The sequence below is a fragment of the Aaosphaeria arxii genome (assembly GCF_010015735.1).
Source record: "Aaosphaeria arxii CBS 175.79 unplaced genomic scaffold BU24scaffold_1, whole genome shotgun sequence".
NCBI classification, from domain to species: domain Eukaryota; kingdom Fungi; phylum Ascomycota; class Dothideomycetes; order Pleosporales; genus Aaosphaeria; species Aaosphaeria arxii.
In genome coordinates, this window is record NW_022983474.1 from 2,111,142 (window position 1) to 2,128,682 (window position 17,541).

The window sequence follows — 17,541 nt, forward strand, 5'->3', positions numbered from 1 at the left end:
AGCACGTTGTGACTCGTGGAATGATGTTACACGGACCCGGGCGGGCAAGGCGGGAAGGGGCAAGGCATTCGTTTGCCTAGTTTCTACCACGAGATCCCCAGAGGGTCCCAGATGCTGCCAGATTGACCTCTGATCGGTGTAGAGCAAGGCACCGTTTGCCTTCTGTTGTGTAACTGCTGCGTTACCTTATTGGTGCGCACTGTTTACGTACGTTCCTGGACTATCCCTTGCTACATCGCACTGCACGTGCCTCACATACCTAACGTCTATGATCAATTAAAGCTGATGTATAAGCATCTCACGAGATTTAAGGTATCGATGATTCAATTTGAAATCCTACTCTAAAATTGCCCTGATTTGAACATGTTGAGCCCATGACGATTGCACTGCTCTTCCCAAACATACAACGAAAGGTACAAGACACAGAAAAAGGAGAAAAATAAGAAGAATCACAGACATATTCTTTACCCCATTGCTGAGTCATAAACCTTCAGAACGCTCTAGGTAGCAGAGAAGTGTAGATTTAAACGCCACACGAGGGAACATCTTCCATCACGGAGGTCTCAAAATGTCATGGGATAGCTGTGATGAATTCCTACTGAAAGTAGGCCCAAATATATTACCAATACAGAAAGTCTGTGAACGGCCTGTATACATTAGTGTTTAGCGGGCATACACTGATGCCTGGTCACAACGTCGACTTAGCCATCTATGACCAATGCAGCCGGTAATTGTAACTACATTTAGTACTTCATAATCAATCTTGCCTGATTCCTTGACCATCATCGGGTCCTTGAAGAGAGTACTTTATGCAACTATCCATTTAGCTATTCATTCAAGTGTCTATTCCTTGTCAATTATACATCATGCATTGTCCTAAGTAAAAACATATAAGTGTACGCAAAAGATTCGAAATACTAACCTCAATCAATATTTGGAAGATCATCTTATTCTTCGTAAGCATATAAAAACCAGTCAGTATGAAGGTATTAGCATTCATGTAGCATTTCCACAATGATTTCGACTTGCATAGAATCGAACAATACAGGCTGTAAATAACTGACTTTATTACTCTCCATGTATCCAATGGTTAGAAACTGACGTCAGATCGTTTGGTTACTTATGAAACACACTTCTAGACAGCAAGATTCGCTTTTTCTTTGTAACTATCACGCTATAAAACTACGTACCCATCATAATCTTTCCCTCATAATATGACCATAAAACCTGAATACTCCACTGACCCTTCCTAAAATCACAGTATACATCACAACGCACCTACACCCTCTCACGAACTTCCACCTTCAAACCCTCCTGAATTTCCGCATCAGCATCCCACAACCCATCCTCCCACGACCTTGACACCCGAAAGCCACTCAACATCTTCCTCGCCTCACCCTTCCACGTACCACACCAAAGTCCAGCTCACCCAACAATTCCAGGAACTCTCCACCGTTCTTCTTGCTAAAAGCTTACGTGTGACTTCAACCGAACACACGTCAACTCAACTCATGATCTCTATTCTTTGTTTGCTACTAGAACGGACAAAGTCTCGCCATCAAATTGAGCTAGATATGATTTGATTTCTAACCGTTGTGGTAGGAACACATGTAGACCACCACGTTCTTACATCCGTATTAGTACTTCAGATAAGCTTTTTAATAGGGGAGTTTCCAACATTGATGTATGTTCAAAGTGGGTTTTATATTCTAGAGTGGTAAGTATAAGTTGACTGACTGCTATCTAGTATTTGCTCTGAAACTATAGTCTAAAACGTATCGTTCATTCATTTGTTTAGATAAATTGAACAGATGTGTTCTGCATGATACCCCCCTCTCCTCTCCTCACCACTCCTCCTCCCATCACCGCCGCCAAGTACATAAAAGACCGTCGTCCGACTCATCCATCCATCACACCACCAACCATCTTGCTCCCCACTCACAAAAGACAATCAACCCCTACAACACTCCACGGTCGTCCGTAAGTCATCATGCAATATCCATTAGCACTCACGTCTCCAGCATCACCAACTCCGAGTAAAAGTGTCCAAGGCAGTGGGAAAGAGAGAGAAGGAAACGGGAGGAGGTGGATGTACATCTAGACGCCTTCGTTAAAAACCTGTAGTGAGGGGATGTGTATGTTTTGTATATCTGTGGATTGAGTGGGGGGTGAATGGGGGAGGGGTGGTATTCCGCCACCACGTTACCGCCATGACACTCGGTTCCAATCCACAACTCCATCAGTCCACAGACGTAACAACCGCATTCGCGGCCGCAGTCGCAGTTAAGTATATGGACTTGGTGCAAAGCAACACACGAACGAAGCACCACCCTCCCCCTACCTCCCTACCCCGACTAAACTTCCAGCCCAGCCATTTTCGTCCGTGTCGTTGGCCTTTAAACAATCCCACAACTGGCACTCGACATCACAGCAGCGCTTCTACGTAGCATTTCGCCACTTCCGTTGCTAGTTCCGTCCGACTGGTGTACTGTGATTTTGTTCTCCCCGCCCCCCTTTCTCACATCCCCTTCTCTCTCTTCTCGGCCCTCCTAATCCATGGGTTTTCATGATCCGTTTCTTGTACATGTATATCACGTGTGACGGATTTGTTCGATGGAACCCATCTATTCCCTTCTTCGTCGTCATTGTTATTGTGAAGAAGAGATAAGGATGCAAAAGGGGGAAAGGGATAGGAGTGAGTGGTCAACCAAGGAGGAGCGACGGGCTCTCTCGCTCTCTCTAGGGATATTCTCAAAGTCATTAATCATTCACGTTTTACATGTTTCATTCTACAGTACAGTTCTAAAATATAACCTCTACCTGCAAACACCGCTTCCGCTTCGAACGTAATCATGAAGATGTCCTTTTCCTGTGTAAAGATTCTTCGTTTTTCCTCCCCGCCTGACTGCTGAGAAGAGATGAGGTTGGATGTTGTCATGTTGAGTACATTTGAAAAACGCCGCCCGATGCAGTTGAAGTGTTTTTCTTTTTCCAGTCGTTCGCGTGATATTCTTACAAATGGGGTTGGGGGGTAGCCAAGATGGGCCTGGCTATATATGTATCGGGTGCGTATTCCGTACAGCCTTCGTAGATTGCTAGGTTTTTTTTGGTGGGGGTATCATTTGGAGAAGGGGGAGGTTTATGCGATTGGTCTGCTTCGCTCGTCTTCGGGCATTCTCTGTCATAAATCGTCAGTTTCCAATGTTTGCCAATTCAAACCCTGTCTTCAGTCCAACCACCGCCATGGGAAAAATATGGATGGGACATGGAAGCAACTCACCATGTAAGCATCAATAGCAGCACTGAACGCCGCGAAGCCCGCGCAGCCAACAGCAACGGCCTGAGGCCCCGCCTTCCGCGCCAATATCCCTCCGGTTATGCAGCCTCCAGCAACGCCGTTGTAGAGGTCGTTCTTCGCGCGGAGGCCCTCGATGGCGCATTCGGTGCCGGAGAAGACGGCGCCGACGATGGCGAAGTTGCGGCCGCTCGACTTGGAGGATTGGTACATGTCGCGGAGGCCGTGCTTGAGTTGTTGGCGGAGGGGGAGGTCAGTGAGGGGAACTGTAGCGGTGGAGCCGGTGAGTGGGAGCGTGGCGGAGGGTGCTGCTGCTGTTGTTGCGCTGGCGGTCGTGGATGCGGCGGCGATGTTGGGCTTCACGCTCGTGGCGGAGAGGGTTGATGTTGCTGGAGCGTTGGTGGCGGCTGCGGTTGTGGTGGTGGGCTTTCCAGGCGCAGGGGGGACTTGGGTGGGTAATGGCTGGGACATTGGGGTATCGTATCTCATCTGTAGCATGCTGTTAGCATGATATGTTCTCAATCGCAAATGACCGTGGTCGCAAAGTTCGGGCACTGAGAGCGCCTCGTCGAATTGATATCGTACGTACCGAAGCCATGAAGAGACCAAACATAGCACCGAGACCTCCTCCCATGACACCAGCCATGACGGTCTTTCCTGCGCATGATTCCATGCCTGCTTGCATCTATTCATCTTCTGTTAGCCACTTCTGGCAAAGTCAGCAGTGGGGCAAAAGGCTTCCGTACATATTTCACCATCTGTTGCTCCTGTTCCGACATGCCCGCGTTGGGGTCCATGCCCGGAGGCATACCTGGGTTACCGGGGAAAGCCATGACGACGTAGGATTGAAGAGATGTGTTGCGAGGCGTCGATGTTGCCAACGGTGAATAGGCACGAGTATTCGATGGATATTTTTGCGGAGAAGGTTCGGAAGACGGAACGTTCCGTCTACGAGTCTTGGCGTATCCGCTTTCGGCTACCTCGCTTGTCGCTAATGAGATAGGCGGATTTCATCACATCACAGATCAAATCATGAGAGCGAAACGGACTATGAATGGTATGGTGAATTTATATAATAATTTGGAGCAATCGTTATAGATAGAAGAACCATGCGCTTTTGAGTGCAGACCAACAGACAGACGAGAAATTAACAGAAAACAGTATCAACAAGTAAGCTCTAGCTCTAGATCGAACATCCGCTCGTGTGGGATTCCGACAGATACAACAAGCCGATGATCTAAATAGTCTCCCCAAGGAGAATCGAAAATAACAAAATATCGTTCAGACGTTGCGTCTAATACATTATGTCGTCATGTGTCTGTGGTATATACACCATGCATAAAGTCATTCATCTTCGTTCATAGCAGATCTACTGGAGTAGCTGAACGTCCGACGTAGTCGCCGCTGGAGTGACTTGAGTCGCGTGACTCTGGAGGTGGGGTGAGGGTCTTTTCCCATTCCTTCATCAGGTGAGAAGCGGTACGCTTAAGGTTGCTGGGGGACATCTTGACCAGATCAGGCCATGGTATCGAGTTGCGCTTAGAGTCCCGTAGTGGAACGTCATCGACAGTGCCATTTGAGCTGCCACTAGTGAGCGAGGATGCCTTGGAATCATGGCGTTTTGCGTGGTACCTCGTGCTTGTTCGCCCGGAAATTGGGGACGATGGCTCTTCGGACTCGTCGGAACTACCAGTGGATTCAACATCATTTGCGGGACCAGTGGTAGCCTTGTCATTTGGTGTATCCCAGCTATCCCACTCGTCGAACTCTTCGTTGCTTGCTGCGTTCTTCTGAGGGGTGCGAGTATTCTTTAACGCGTGAGTTTTCTTATCTGTGGAGGCGGTCTTGGGCTCACTCAAACCGTGCTCTTTCCAGAAATCATCTCCGATGTCATTGGATTTGTGGGATAGCGAGGATTTCTTCGAACTGGCAGCCCGGTTGAGCGATGGGCGGGTCTCGGAACCCTTGCGCTGTTGCTTGGCGGATGCTCCTTTAGCGGAAGGGGTGGCGGCGAAGTTGTCATCATCGGCGGCCTCATCGCCAACGGTAGCTTGCCTAATGTCCTCGATGAAGGTCAACAGTCCATCCTTGAAGTCGAAGGCCATCTTCTTGCCGGTGCGGAGGAGAGCGTCACGCTGAATGGTGGGGAGACCGCCGAGATCATAACGGTCGTCATCCATATGGTTGGCAATGTGGTTGGCAATGTCAGGTGATGTCGCATGGCGTGTGAGCATTTGAGGGCGCTTAGGTGCTTCATTTGACGACGTAGAGAGGGTCTCGTCGATAGAGTTACGGACGTCGGCTGGCTGGGGGAACGATGGGCTGTAGGTCTTGTCGGGCGAAAGCAAAGACAATGTTCGAAGATGACGTGAACCGCTGAAGACTTTGCGTTGTGATGTCTTTACGCCACTGAGCATGGCCTTCCGTCGCTCCATCTCCTTTTGCATCCAGGCGGTCGAGCCATCCTCATCGTCTTGCTCGGTAGGAACATTGGCGAGAGTGGTATTGAGAGGCTGCAACTGCGTGACCTTGCGAAGCTCGTTGCGTTGCTTGATAGATTCGTGCGTGGCATAATGCTTCTTGAGCATTTTGAGATCGTCCTCGGCTTTTGAAAGCTCTTCCTTGAGCTCAAGCACATATCTCTCTTGAGCGGCGAGTACGGCGAGGATGTTGCTCTCCGTGGGCGAAGGGGCAGGATCAGGAGTCGCCAGGGGTGACGGGGCTGCGACCCATGATTGTGGACGAGAACGTGGAGAGAAGCCTGGAGACGAGCTGCCAGCAGCTAGCTGAATGGGGAATTGCAGGGAAAGACGTTTCCTCTGCTTGGAAGCAATGTCGGCATGCGACATGGAACGGCCGTGAGCAGGCATCTTGGGCCTTGAAGAGGAATGAGACAATGCGGAGGCGGTTAAAGGCGCAGAGGGCGTTGGCGTAGATTCGTTAGAAATCTTGTGCTGAGAAGGAAGCGGCGTGAACGGTGGGAAAGGTGTAGTTGGTTCGAAGGGTGTGGATGGCTCCGATGACCTCACAGCTCTGCCTGACCTAGCTGGCGTGAATGGTACCTGTGGCGTTGACGGTGCAGGCGCTTTGGTTGGTGCAGGGGGTTCAGACTTCGCAGTCGACGTGGACGTCGCGTTTGGTGCAGGCTCTGTGACAGTATCCGTAGACGTTGGAATTGAAGGTACGTTGATGGGTTCCTGCAGGGGTACTGGTGCAGGGCGTACGGGCTGGACTCGAGTGGATCTGGTTTGAGCCGGAGGAGCTTGTTCGATGGGCTTGGGTGTCGGAGTGGAAGCCTGAGAGCGGTCGACGGTCGAGGGAGAGACAGATTCGGAAGCCTCTTTGAAAGGAAGAAGCGCAGGGAGTGCCGGCCGAGCTTGAACGAGCGTGGGGGAGTGGGAGGTTTGGGCGGTGGCAGCAGGCGTGATGGAGAGCTGGGCTTCCTTAGGTGGTTCCTTGAAGGCCTCTAGGAGAGGTTTACGCACTTCGGAGGGAGGTTGAGATAACTCAGACGCTATAGAGACGGTGGACAGAGTAGCGGTGTACACCTCGATGGGAGGAGATACAGGTGCAGAGGGAGGTAGCGAAAAGGTGGACGCAATAGCAATCTTGCAAGGCGCGGCTTTGGAAGCTTGCTTTAGGATATCAAGTGGCGAAAAGGGAGGTTGCGAAATCGAGGAAGCAATGGATATCGTGCACGGTGAAGCTTTGTAGGTAGAGGCTTCGCTAAAAGGGGTTGGCGGCGTGGAAGGGCGCTGCGAAAAGGTGAAGTCGTTGGTATCGCTAATGGAAATGGAGAAAGTGGAAGAAGAGGTGGAGGAAGAAGAAGAATGAGAAGTAAAGGAGGGCGGGTTGTAGGCCTCGTTGTAGGGCGAGGGCAAAGTTGGCTCGGGATGAATTTGGGGTTGGGAGATTGTGCAGGCGGTGGAAGTGGCGGAGAAAGTGGAGTAGGTAGGGGAAGAAGGAGGAGGAGGAGGAAGCGAAGCAGAAGGAGAGGAAGAAGGATCGTGAGTAGTAGCCTCGTTGAGGAGTGTGGGAGAGGTAGGAGGAGGGAATGTGTCGTCGGATTGGGAGAGGAGTAGAGGTTGAGGTTGAAAGTTTGGTTGAGGTTGAGATGGAGGAAGAGAGTTGGATGGACCCCCTAAGGAGGATTGCGTGGTGGTCTGGTCTTTGACGTCCAGGGTCATTGACCGCTTTCGAGATAGTGATTTCGGCTTGCGCTTCGACTGTGCGCGGTCACGGTTCATGACGTCTGCGCCTCGAACAGAAAAAATTGAAGTCGAGGAGCCAGTGGCCTCGTTCCTCCTGCGGAGTTCGCAAGAGAGAGAAGAGAGACGCAGGCGTCGTTGGAGACGGTAGAGGATGCGTGAGGTGGTTCTTGGGGAGGATCCGTAAATCTCAAGGTGCAGTGCGAGTAGTGCGGCAGGCAGGCCGATGGTCAGCACAACACCGCTCTTCAGCCAAGACAACCACGCCTTCAGCACAGCAGGGCTGGCGACGCAGGAACCCATGAGAGACTTGTCGAAGCGCGCATATCTCTATAGAAAGGCAATGGATGGGAATTGTCGAGACATTGAGTGTGCGTGTGTTTGTGTGCCTGAGGGGTGGGGGAGGAATGAGGAATGAAGGGGGGGAGGTGGAGGAGAGAGGAGAGGAGAGGAGAGGAGAGGAAAGAGGAGTGGAGAGGAGGGGGGGGGATTGAGGAGTAGAAATTGGAGTCCGGTCTGGTGAGCAGAGAGCGGGAAGTAACTATGTAGAGTCACACACACGCGCGCACACACTCAAGGACCTAGAAGGACGAGAGGAAAGTACGGAGTATGGGAGGCGAAATGGAGGGATCTGAGTGGGAGGGCACGGTTCCTTCTTGGGCAGCCTTTTAGCTGTCGTGTATCTATTCTCGCCTCGGGTGAGACAGGGAAGCGAAGAGTGGGAGAAGAACAATTTAAAGTAACAAACTAGGAAGAGGCAGAAGAAGATGCAGAAGAAGAGCACGGAAGGGAAGGGAAACAGTCGGGCAAGACAAGGCAAAGGCAAAGCAAGGAAAAGCAGGGTAGGGCAAGGTAGGGCAGGACACGAGAGACACACACACCACCATGATCCATCAACATCATCATCACTCACCATCAATTCCTACTAGTAAACTAACAACGAAATCATCATCAAATGGAGTCTTGGATGTAATCACACGCGTGGGCATGGGACGATGGCCATTGGCAGGAATTAGGATCCCGTTGCTAACCCTCCGAGAGAATGTCTTAAATGTCTTACTTGGGTGGGGAGATCAGAGAGCCACAGAGAGGAAGATATCGTACAATACTGGCATGCATACATACACATACAGTAGGTTACTCGTATGCATGCAACTCACCACATATTAGCCAACTACTACAGAGGCAAGACTGAACGAACACAAGACACAATTGACCATACGAGTAGGAAACCAGGCAGAGGAGGCTGGTCGTCTCGTTGTCAGTGTACTCCGTAGTGTAGCAGACTACTTTAATTCTCGTGCTATGATGATTTGCATTCCTCTCTCAAACCTTTCAGGCTGCATGACCACAAGGCGAGAGTGGATCGTATCAGACAGGTCAATTGGTGTCTGATGATTGACGATGACAGGAATATCCTTTTAGTTGCATGAATTAGTCTGGAAGAGTACGTAGATGATGTCCGAAAGGCGAGGAATCATAGGATGGGTACATACCACAGTAGAGGAGTTCAAAGATGCGGTGTGCAAACGGCGGTTAGCTGCATTGGGCCCATACACGTGCATGCAGCAAGATCCAGATTTTCACGAATGACACTCGAGGGATATCGTTCACTCTTTCGAAAAGGGACGTAGGTTGCTCAATTGGAGACACAATTGCATTGAGTTCGGATTTAGTCTGTTACAGAGTACTTTTCAGGTCAATTGCAGTCTACGTTACAGGTTGTTAAGGCTGGATGATGTTGTCGTAAGGCGGTCGTGTGGAAGAGGAAGAGGTCAAAGAGTGGTAGGTTTGCGGGTGCCACAGAAACCGATTCCCGTTGGTTAACCCGGACTCGGTTAGATCCCACAAGCACACACTGCAAATATTCAACACTACAAGGTTGACTCTGCTAGGGAAACAACTAAACTCCACTCTCTACCAAACTTGTCTCTTCTATGATGATGATTCTTCCCCAGCAACAGAATAACAACGTCCAACGTCAAATGATTGGGCTCGCATCTTTATCTCAAAAGCGCATCGATCCCATTGGAACTCTTTGGAACTCCGCCTCGTCCTAAGAGCCCAAGACATGGAGCCTGCCTGCACCTCCCGGCCGAAGTCTACGTTTTTCAACCATACCCGGCCCTATCCTGTCACGTTTACACTCACATAGTCCGGACGACGCTAAGTTACAACCAACTGCCTCGTACCAATTCCTTGTTGTTACTCGTTGTATGTACAGACAGCCAGCGTGACCACTTCCATCCAACCTCCTGCTTTCCGATTCCGGAATGCCCAATCCCGATCGATCGATCGTCTATTTCAATCATGAGCCTTGGAAGACAAAAGACATGGTTATGTGGTTGGAATGGTTAGACTCGAGCTACAAGTTCCTTGGAACAAAGCAAGGTAGAGGAGATGGAGAGCGGGGGTTGTGTTTGTTTCTACCTACCCCACTCTCATAAACATACCACTTCACGTCCCAAACTGCTCCCTGAGGTGGGGTTTCTTTAACATGATTACAGTATGTGTTTCCCACATATGCAGTGATCTTTCTTGAAATTTATCATCATTGTTATGCCAATTGATGCTTCCCGTGGCAAAGTCTCTTCTGTTGAGAACTACACTCTGCAGGTCTCGGCCAAGCCATGGCAGGGGCTCAACGGGTATTAATATTCGGAGTAAATAGGCACCGACATTCTGCAAGACTCAAGTAGTAAGTTGCTGTGTGAGATGTTGTGGATGTTTACCGCCGCCATCCGCTCATCAGTAGGCCGGCCCATGTCGGCCAATCCACTCTCGCTGTGCCGTCTTCACTACTGGCATCTAGGTAGTTACGGATACTGGTCATGTCAAGTACTCTTTTTCCATCCATCCATCCATTTCCGATCCTGTACCTACCTAGATCGCAGCCCGTGCTCTGACACAAACGTCTGCGTGGATTTCGAAGCCATCTGGGACGGAACAAGGGTTCATATGCAGGGAAATCACACAAACACAAACACTTGTATGGTGTTGCACCTTTCTACTGGTAGGTCTCGAGAGTCGATGAAGAGGGAATGGGAAGACCTGTAAGAATCGAACCCTTATGGCTGGGTCAGGCATAATCTATCTTTATCATGTCAGTTGTATGCAGGTACTCCGTACCCGTGTGTGGGCCAAATCGATCTACTGTATGGAGTTATGGAGAACACACATGCACATGTATTGGCAAGCGCGTTGATGGCCTCCGTCATCCACCTCACCCTTCGCCCTTTCCTCCTTGATCCATGAAAATAACCACTCCAACAATGTCTCCCTTTAAACCTCATCCCCAGTCTCGTACTTCGAGATACCATCCCCATCGCAATCTCGTCGCGCACGCGTCGTTGGGTCGTCAAGGTGCGGGGGATCGTGCGCCTTTGTTGACTGGTCCAACCGTTGCCATGGGGATCCGTCCCGACGCCGTGCGCATAATCACCTCCAGTCTCCAATAACCACCAGCTTCACGAACAAAATACTCGAATATCACACACTAGCATTCGAACAACAGTCGGATTCTTTGTTGGCTGCAACTCTTCCACTGCGGCTGCACCCCGCCTTCCACCTCGGCCTTTGTTCCCATCGCCGTCGCTGCATTGGATCCCGTTCGATTATTCTTAACAACATTTCTAGCGGCAATTGCCCGACATGGCGCAGGCCGACGACTATCAAGTCCTGGAGGAGCTGGGCAGTATGCATGCCTCGTACACCGATATCAAGTTTCTTTGTGAGCTGACACGAATGCAGGCGGTAGCTTTGGAAAAGTGTACAAGGCTTACGACAAAGCCACTGGGGAGCTGGTCGCCATCAAGCATGTACGAACCGCAAACAATTACTCTCAACATAAACAAATACCTAATGCAATCCATAGATTGATCTCGAAGATACCAGCGATGAACTTTCAGACATCCAGGCTGAGATTGCCTTACTCGGTACCTGCAATAGCCCCTATGTCGCCCAATACAAGACCAGTTTCGTGAAGGGTGTCAAACTTTGGATAGTCATGGAGTACATGGGTGGTGGATCTTGTCTTGACCTGGTGCGCATTATCGGATAACTTGCAAGTTTATTTCGTCAAACTAACTTGTCCAGATGAAACCTGGCGTATTCAGTGAGGCGCATATAGCCATTGTGTCGCGAGAACTCTTGCTCGGCCTGGACTACCTGCATTCCACCGGCAAGATTCACAGAGACATCAAAGCTGCCAACACCTTGCTCACAGATGGCGGAAAGGTGAAGCTTGCCGATTTCGGTGTCGCAGCTCAATTAACAGACATGAAATCACAACGCATGACCTTTGTTGGTACCCCCTTTTGGATGGCCCCCGAGGTTATCCAGGAGGCTGGATATGACTTCAAGGCAGACATCTGGTCCCTCGGCATCACCGCACTCGAAATGGCCTGGGGTCAACCACCGCACGCGGGTACCCATCCCATGAAGGTGCTATTCACTATTCCCAAGAACCCTGCCCCACGTCTCGAGGGAGACCAATGGAGCAAAGACTTCAAGGACTTCATCGCTCAATGTTTAATCAAAGACCCTGATCGACGAGCCAGTGCAAAGGAACTCCTTCGTCACAGATTCATTCAGCGAGCCGGCAAAGTGGAAGCATTGAGGGAGCTTATCGAGCGCAAACAGATGTATGATGCGCAGGAGGAGAACGCAGCCCATCCCAGCTATTACCAGGAGACTATGTAGGTTGCCAGTCGGATATCCCTTGCACTTAACAAGCTGACTCTCTAGGGTTGACTTATCCCCGAAAGCCGATCAAGATGAGTGGGTATTCACCATCAAGCCAGCTACTGTCGCTCCTCCCAGGCCTGCCACGAGGAGGAGGAAGGCGGCGCGCATACCATCCACCGACTCGGCCGCCGTTGCTTCCATGATGCAGCGTATGGATCTCAATGCTGCCCCTCTTGGAACGCCCACGGATTCTCCAGCTCCAGAGCCCCGTCGCCGTCAAGCGTCGTCCAGGAACTCGTCGACCGGAACGGCCATTCGAGTCGCTTCTGGGTCTACTCCAACTGCTCGCCGCGTTAGCCAAATGCCGAAGCAACCGCTAGGTATTGACCTTTCATTCGGCAACTCGCCATCCACTGTCAGACATTTCAAAAGGGTGCCTTCAGGAGAACGCAGGGCTGCTCTGGCCTCAAACCCGCCCAATAATTCCTTCCACCCCAATCCTCAAGCGCGGACTTTCCGACCATCCCCACCCAACTCGGCTCACCCACTTGACTTGAACAATGAGAACGCACCGCCTTCGGAACAGCCTCCAGCCGCTATTACAAAGGACGCGCTCTACGGTCGCCGAGCATACAGTAAGGTGCTGGACAACGTCTTCCAGGAGGCGCACTCGGATTGTGCGTCGCCTCATCAGAGAGAGGCAATGAGCCGCGTTGCACAGGCATGGGAGCATCTCGACCAGGTTGACCCACATGGCGAGTTCCTACTTCTGAAGGCCATGGTAGACCGATTACAAGGTGACGCCAAATTAGCCTCCGCTTTGGGTATTGCCGTGACACCAGTGCTCCCAACAAGCCCAGTCAAACAACACAATACCAATACCAGTGATACGAGCCTCAGCGGCACCACCGTACATGGCACTGGCACGACTCGTATTCGATCCCACACGACCGCTGCCGCTGCCGGTTCAGTGTCGAAGCCTTCGCATGAACTGTCAACACCCATTGCGACGCCTGACCATACACCTTTGTCGACACCAAACGGTACAGCTTCCTCATCGCCTCTCAAAGGTGCCAAACTCGTGCTTGCTCATAACAATCCACATCTAAAATCTCATCGTCGCCGTCAGAGCGCGATTGGGAGCGAAAAGATGTGGGGTACGGACAAGCTGGGAGATATCGATGAGAAGAAACTGCCAGGACATTTTGAAAAGGGCATGGAGCAGCAAGGTCTCCTCGCAGACATACTGTATGGACAATGGATCGGCGGTTTGCGCAATCGTTGGCCGATGACCTAGGACCTGCTCCGAATCCTTTCGATGATCCCCTTTCCATCGATGCTAGGACATACTGATGTTTTTACATGGCCATCCCACTATACCTTCTTGTATCTTCTTTGACACGCACACCCTTTTGCTCGACATTTCCCGGGCTTGAATCTCTCGAAAGGCCGACACTGTCTATTCCCACATCAGCGTGTTCGTGCATCGAGTCTTATGATCTTTACGACGAGAAGGCGTGTTTTCCTCCACATCTTCTTTAATTGCATCCAGTATCTGGCGTTGCCCTATTTTTTCCCTCTTTTCCCTTTCTCTCTTGCTTTCATCCTCGGGGCGTTACAAATCAAAAGGAGTTCGACCTGCATTTTCCTTCTCAACTGCTTTACATACATCATTGGTTGAGTCTTTTTCCAGTAATAGGCAGAGCAGCATCACATCGGCACCTGGAAAGCGAGGTGTGATATGAATACTTCAGTAGCAGCAATCCAGGTCGCCCAAGTCACCTATCATAATATCAGTCAAACCTTTCCTCACACTTCTACTTGATACCTTCTGCTTTTTGTGTTGTGATTGTTGCTATACAGTTCCCTTCCTTTTATTAATACCCGCAGTCTGAACTCATAAGCCAGCAGCTTCAACAAGAGAGATTTCTGTCTCTAGGTTCACATACAACCATAAAGAGCAAAGCACACGGACAAAGAGATCAGCAGTTGCGCTGAGACAGCCATTGCGTTCTTAGCACGTTCAGTTTGCTTTGTTCCACGACGCCCTGCACTGGATCTTGAATAACTACTCGGATTGGACGATTGCAACAATGATAGTGGCTAGTTATAAGTTACTCGGGTTCCTTTTCGTGTATGATCAATGAGTTTGGTCCTAGAAACACCGACTCTGCACCCCTCAAACAACAAGCCATCCCATGGGAACTGCAACCACATCGACGACGCCCGATCCGTGAATCTATTTAGTCAAACAGACAGACAAACCATTGACATGGCATCTGTGATCACCTTTCCCCGACGCTTCCTCGGCAGGCTACTCGATGCAGGCCCAGAAACCGTCGGCTCGATGCATTATCCCCACTGGATCAATGTCCAACGCTACCGCCGAACGCTGCCTGGGTGTAGAAAGCGTGCTATCATTGCTACTTTCGTTCTCGTCATCCTAGCATGCATCATACATGCAAGCAACCCTCCGCTCGGAAGCTCCGAGGTCGTCTGGCTCAACCTCACCTCAACCATTCGAGCCAACACAGCCGAACCCGACGATCTACGTCACTTCGCCAGCCTAGCCGACAGCTTCGAAGAAGCCGCCCTCGAAGAGCGCAACATCGCTTCGTTCTGCCAGCGCACTCTCCTCCCCAGCATCGCAGCGGCGGAGTCGAGAACAAGCAGCTGCAAGCAGCAACTCAACCTCGCGCGGGACATCCACACACTTTCCTCCCGCGTCGGCATCTTCGTCAGTAACCTGGAGAAACTTGCATCTGCTACTGGGCGGTTGCATCACGCGTCAAAGGGAATTGAACACCAGGCGCGGAGGCGGCACGACTCGGTGATGCGGCAATTGTCTGGCGTCGGCATGTACACCACCCACGGCCGCGTTCGCGCGCAAGATGAGCGGGAATCTTTTCTCAGAGTCGAGAGGCGGCATCGCGCCATCAGACATGTTAATAGAACTGCGAGAGAGGCGTATTGGCAATGGCTGTTGTTGCAGAGAAGATTGAACGGGATGGCTAGATGGGGTCAGCGTCTTGAGCGGCTTCCTAGAGACGGAGCCTGCCATGCCGACGACTCGCTTCACTCACGGCTTAGGGAGGCGAGGGATATCGCGAATGGTATTATCGGCCGGTGGTGGAGTACGGCAAATTCATGATGAAGGTGTTGGGCAACAATAGGAGACGGTGGTGACGGTGGGCTTGTGGGAAACTGTCACTACTTGTATCTGAAAGCGATGGAGTATTTCACTTGTGATAGGGACATCTAGGAGTGGGGATCATAAGGGGTAATGGATGCAAATAATGGGGATCAAATGTGCAATGTCTTAACAATATAGTCTCATCTGTCTCGGGTTGATATCGTTCTGTTCCATCTGATACTGAGCACTCGACCAGGACGGCTCGAATACCTAATGCTCAGGGTTGTTCTCTCGTTGTAGGATGTTGGCATTTACGTAACCCTAAGGTGAAGGTACCGATCGCATAGTTTGTCAAATAAGGTGTCTCTGATCTGCTTGCGATATGTTTTGCAAGACAAGAGAAATCTGCCAGAATGCTATTTTAGTGTTTCTTTATTTCACAAGCAAACCGTTATACAAGGCAATGGCAGAAGGAGTTTACATCAATCTTTGATTGTGTCGGTTCATTGTCCAACGCCGCGATAATATTACTTCTACATGATAAAACGAAATCTCGGCCTCTAGTCAATACTAGTCACTCTTCTTAACTAATTTCCCACTCATCAACACTTTTGTCGATCACCTCTGTGGATTATTCCTCACAATGCCAGTCCCAGTTGATAATCCAAAGTCCTGCGAAACCAAGCGAACATCACGCATCGAAAGCGAAGAGCAAGCGGGAAAAAACAAGAGACAAGATCGAGCCAAGTCGAAGAAGGGGAAATCCGAGCAGCCCTCAATCACTTCTACTTCCAACCTGCCACCGTGCGACTTATGCATCGATGAATGGTGGCGTCGGGTGAAAGAGTTCAACGTGGCAAAAAAGTACAAGAATGATGTTATTCACTGCCCTTCTGATCATGCCACCTCAACGGAAGCATACAAAGGTTGGCGGGAATGGCTTAATCACATTACTCCTGCGCGTGAATCGATCCTAAGGCATGGACAAGACGTTGCGGGTCTCGCGGATGTGCATCATCGTTTTGATGGCCAAGAGCCCTTCGTGATCCGAGATATATTCCGAGCGAGGGAAGATATCGAGTGGTTCGAAATATCAACTATATTGAGGGACTTATTTTCCCCAAGTCGCTTGTTCGTGGGTTTCGAGCAACTGGAGTCACCGTGGCTGGGTACATTCGATATGCAAGTCCGAGCGGTATCTCCAATCGCATTGATTACCATAGCCTTGAACAATTGGGCTGTACTGAACGAAGAACCATGTATGTTGATAATGATACTAGCCAACCACGCTAACAATAAACAGATGAATTCAGCTGGTCGCCGGCACCCCAGTTTGGAGGTACAGCTACTTTGTATGTGGCCCTCACCGTGCGATCGAACATAGCGGCCGCCAAATGGCGAAATAGCACACCAGCACAGCGCTTGAAAATGTGCTCAGTATGGGAGACTACAATTCCGGAACGGCAAGTACTCCACTCCGTCCCATTTCGAAGCTAACAAAAATGTAGTGCAATGGTAGTTGGGATGCCGTTTGCCCTTTCCAAGCTAAGATTCTCCGAGCGCCGACAAATACAATGGAGCTCACTCTCGTTGAGTAACAAGTATTCTGGTTTAGCCTGCCTATTGGCAACTTCCATTGGGTCTGATGGAGAGGATGTGTTATGTCTTGCAGAGTCAGAAGGACAAACGGCAGCGAGCCCATTTTTACACCGCAAGCGCGCTAGTCTAACAGTCGCTGACACCAGTGCTGCGTTGTTCCGAGCACTTGTGGCCTTCTTCTCTCGCCAATCTGACGACCTTAAAGAATGGGAATCGCTCAGTCAAGAGCGATTGATGCAGTCATGCTACACACTAAGCCCACGGCAGCCCTCAAAGCAAATACGCTGAAGAAAAGGCGTGAGATGCGTGGCCTGCCAACCGATTAAGACATGTCTAGTCTCACCTGGAGGGCTTGCGTATCAAGGGTCCCATATCGTAACATGACAGCAGTTTACCCTTGAAGGGCCTCGGTGGCAACTTTCGTTGCTAGCGATGGATTATTGTAGCTTATGATACAAGTATAAATGCATCAATCTCTCGCGATATTCCATCGCATCGTCTCTACTCTTTGTGCAGTTTCCGGTTCAGTACAGTCTTCTATGAGCTCAGTCTTCGAGGGGGCGCTTTTCAGTCAAGGGTACACAGTTTCGCGCATGCTTTCTCTGCACACTTTCCAGCGA

General features: G+C 50.4%; 4 protein-coding genes across 4 annotated transcripts; 3 read left to right on the plus strand and 1 right to left on the minus strand.

The window, feature by feature from the left end:
* Positions 1-2,765: 2,765 nt before the first annotated feature.
* Positions 2,766-4,315, minus strand: BU24DRAFT_416766 (mitochondrial import inner membrane translocase, subunit Tim17/22). The gene is made up of 4 exons (XM_033526539.1): positions 4,042-4,315; positions 3,885-3,980; positions 3,281-3,784; positions 2,766-3,178 (listed from the first exon to the last, which is right to left on the minus strand). Exons 1-4 carry the CDS (start codon positions 4,126-4,128, stop codon positions 3,140-3,142), a joined length of 726 nt encoding a protein of 241 aa, XP_033389439.1. The 5' UTR covers positions 4,129-4,315; the 3' UTR covers positions 2,766-3,139.
* Positions 4,316-10,992: 6,677 nt separating this feature from the next.
* Positions 10,993-13,585, plus strand: BU24DRAFT_14922 (kinase-like protein). Its single transcript, XM_033521238.1, has 5 exons — positions 10,993-11,197; positions 11,254-11,321; positions 11,378-11,545; positions 11,599-12,200; positions 12,250-13,585. The coding sequence occupies exons 1-5, from the start codon at positions 11,155-11,157 to the stop codon at positions 13,484-13,486; spliced, it is 2,118 nt and encodes a 705-aa protein (XP_033389440.1). The 5' UTR covers positions 10,993-11,154; the 3' UTR covers positions 13,487-13,585.
* A 706-nt stretch (positions 13,586-14,291) lies between these two features.
* BU24DRAFT_416769 (uncharacterized protein) lies at positions 14,292-15,362 on the plus strand. Its single transcript, XM_033526540.1, has 2 exons — positions 14,292-15,200; positions 15,273-15,362. Exons 1-2 carry the CDS (start codon positions 14,333-14,335, stop codon positions 15,338-15,340), a joined length of 936 nt encoding a protein of 311 aa, XP_033389441.1. The 5' UTR covers positions 14,292-14,332; the 3' UTR covers positions 15,341-15,362.
* A 584-nt stretch (positions 15,363-15,946) lies between these two features.
* On the plus strand, positions 15,947-17,462 carry BU24DRAFT_416771 (uncharacterized protein). Its single transcript, XM_033526541.1, has 3 exons — positions 15,947-16,581; positions 16,626-16,785; positions 16,831-17,462. The coding sequence occupies exons 1-3, from the start codon at positions 15,966-15,968 to the stop codon at positions 17,207-17,209; spliced, it is 1,155 nt and encodes a 384-aa protein (XP_033389442.1). The 5' UTR covers positions 15,947-15,965; the 3' UTR covers positions 17,210-17,462.
* The last annotated feature ends 79 nt before the right edge of the window (positions 17,463-17,541 follow it).

Bases quoted from the DNA above. Each gene is read 5' to 3' on its own strand.
- BU24DRAFT_416766 (XM_033526539.1), bottom strand. From the start codon at position 4,128: ATGGCTTTCCCCGGTAACCCAGGTATGCCTCCGGGCATGGACCCCAAC. The intron at 3,981-4,041 runs GTACGGAAGCCT...GAAGATGAATAG, and splicing joins AGCAACAGATGGTGAAATAT to ATGCAAGCAGGCATGGAATC. The intron at 3,785-3,884 runs GTACGTACGATA...AGCATGCTACAG, and splicing joins TTGGTCTCTTCATGGCTTCG to ATGAGATACGATACCCCAAT.
- BU24DRAFT_14922 (XM_033521238.1), top strand. From the start codon at position 11,155: ATGGCGCAGGCCGACGACTATCAAGTCCTGGAGGAGCTGGGCA. The intron at 11,322-11,377 runs GTACGAACCGCA...TGCAATCCATAG, and splicing joins AGCTGGTCGCCATCAAGCAT to ATTGATCTCGAAGATACCAG. The intron at 11,546-11,598 runs GTGCGCATTATC...TAACTTGTCCAG, and splicing joins GTGGATCTTGTCTTGACCTG to ATGAAACCTGGCGTATTCAG.
- BU24DRAFT_416769 (XM_033526540.1), top strand. From the start codon at position 14,333: ATGAGTTTGGTCCTAGAAACACCGACTCTGCACCCCTCAAACAACAAG. The intron at 15,201-15,272 runs CTAGATGGGGTC...CGCTTCACTCAC, and splicing joins GAGAAGATTGAACGGGATGG to GGCTTAGGGAGGCGAGGGAT.
- BU24DRAFT_416771 (XM_033526541.1), top strand. From the start codon at position 15,966: ATGCCAGTCCCAGTTGATAATCCAAAGTCCTGCGAAACCAAGCGAACA. The intron at 16,582-16,625 runs GTATGTTGATAA...AACAATAAACAG, and splicing joins TGTACTGAACGAAGAACCAT to ATGAATTCAGCTGGTCGCCG. The intron at 16,786-16,830 runs GCAAGTACTCCA...ACAAAAATGTAG, and splicing joins GAGACTACAATTCCGGAACG to TGCAATGGTAGTTGGGATGC.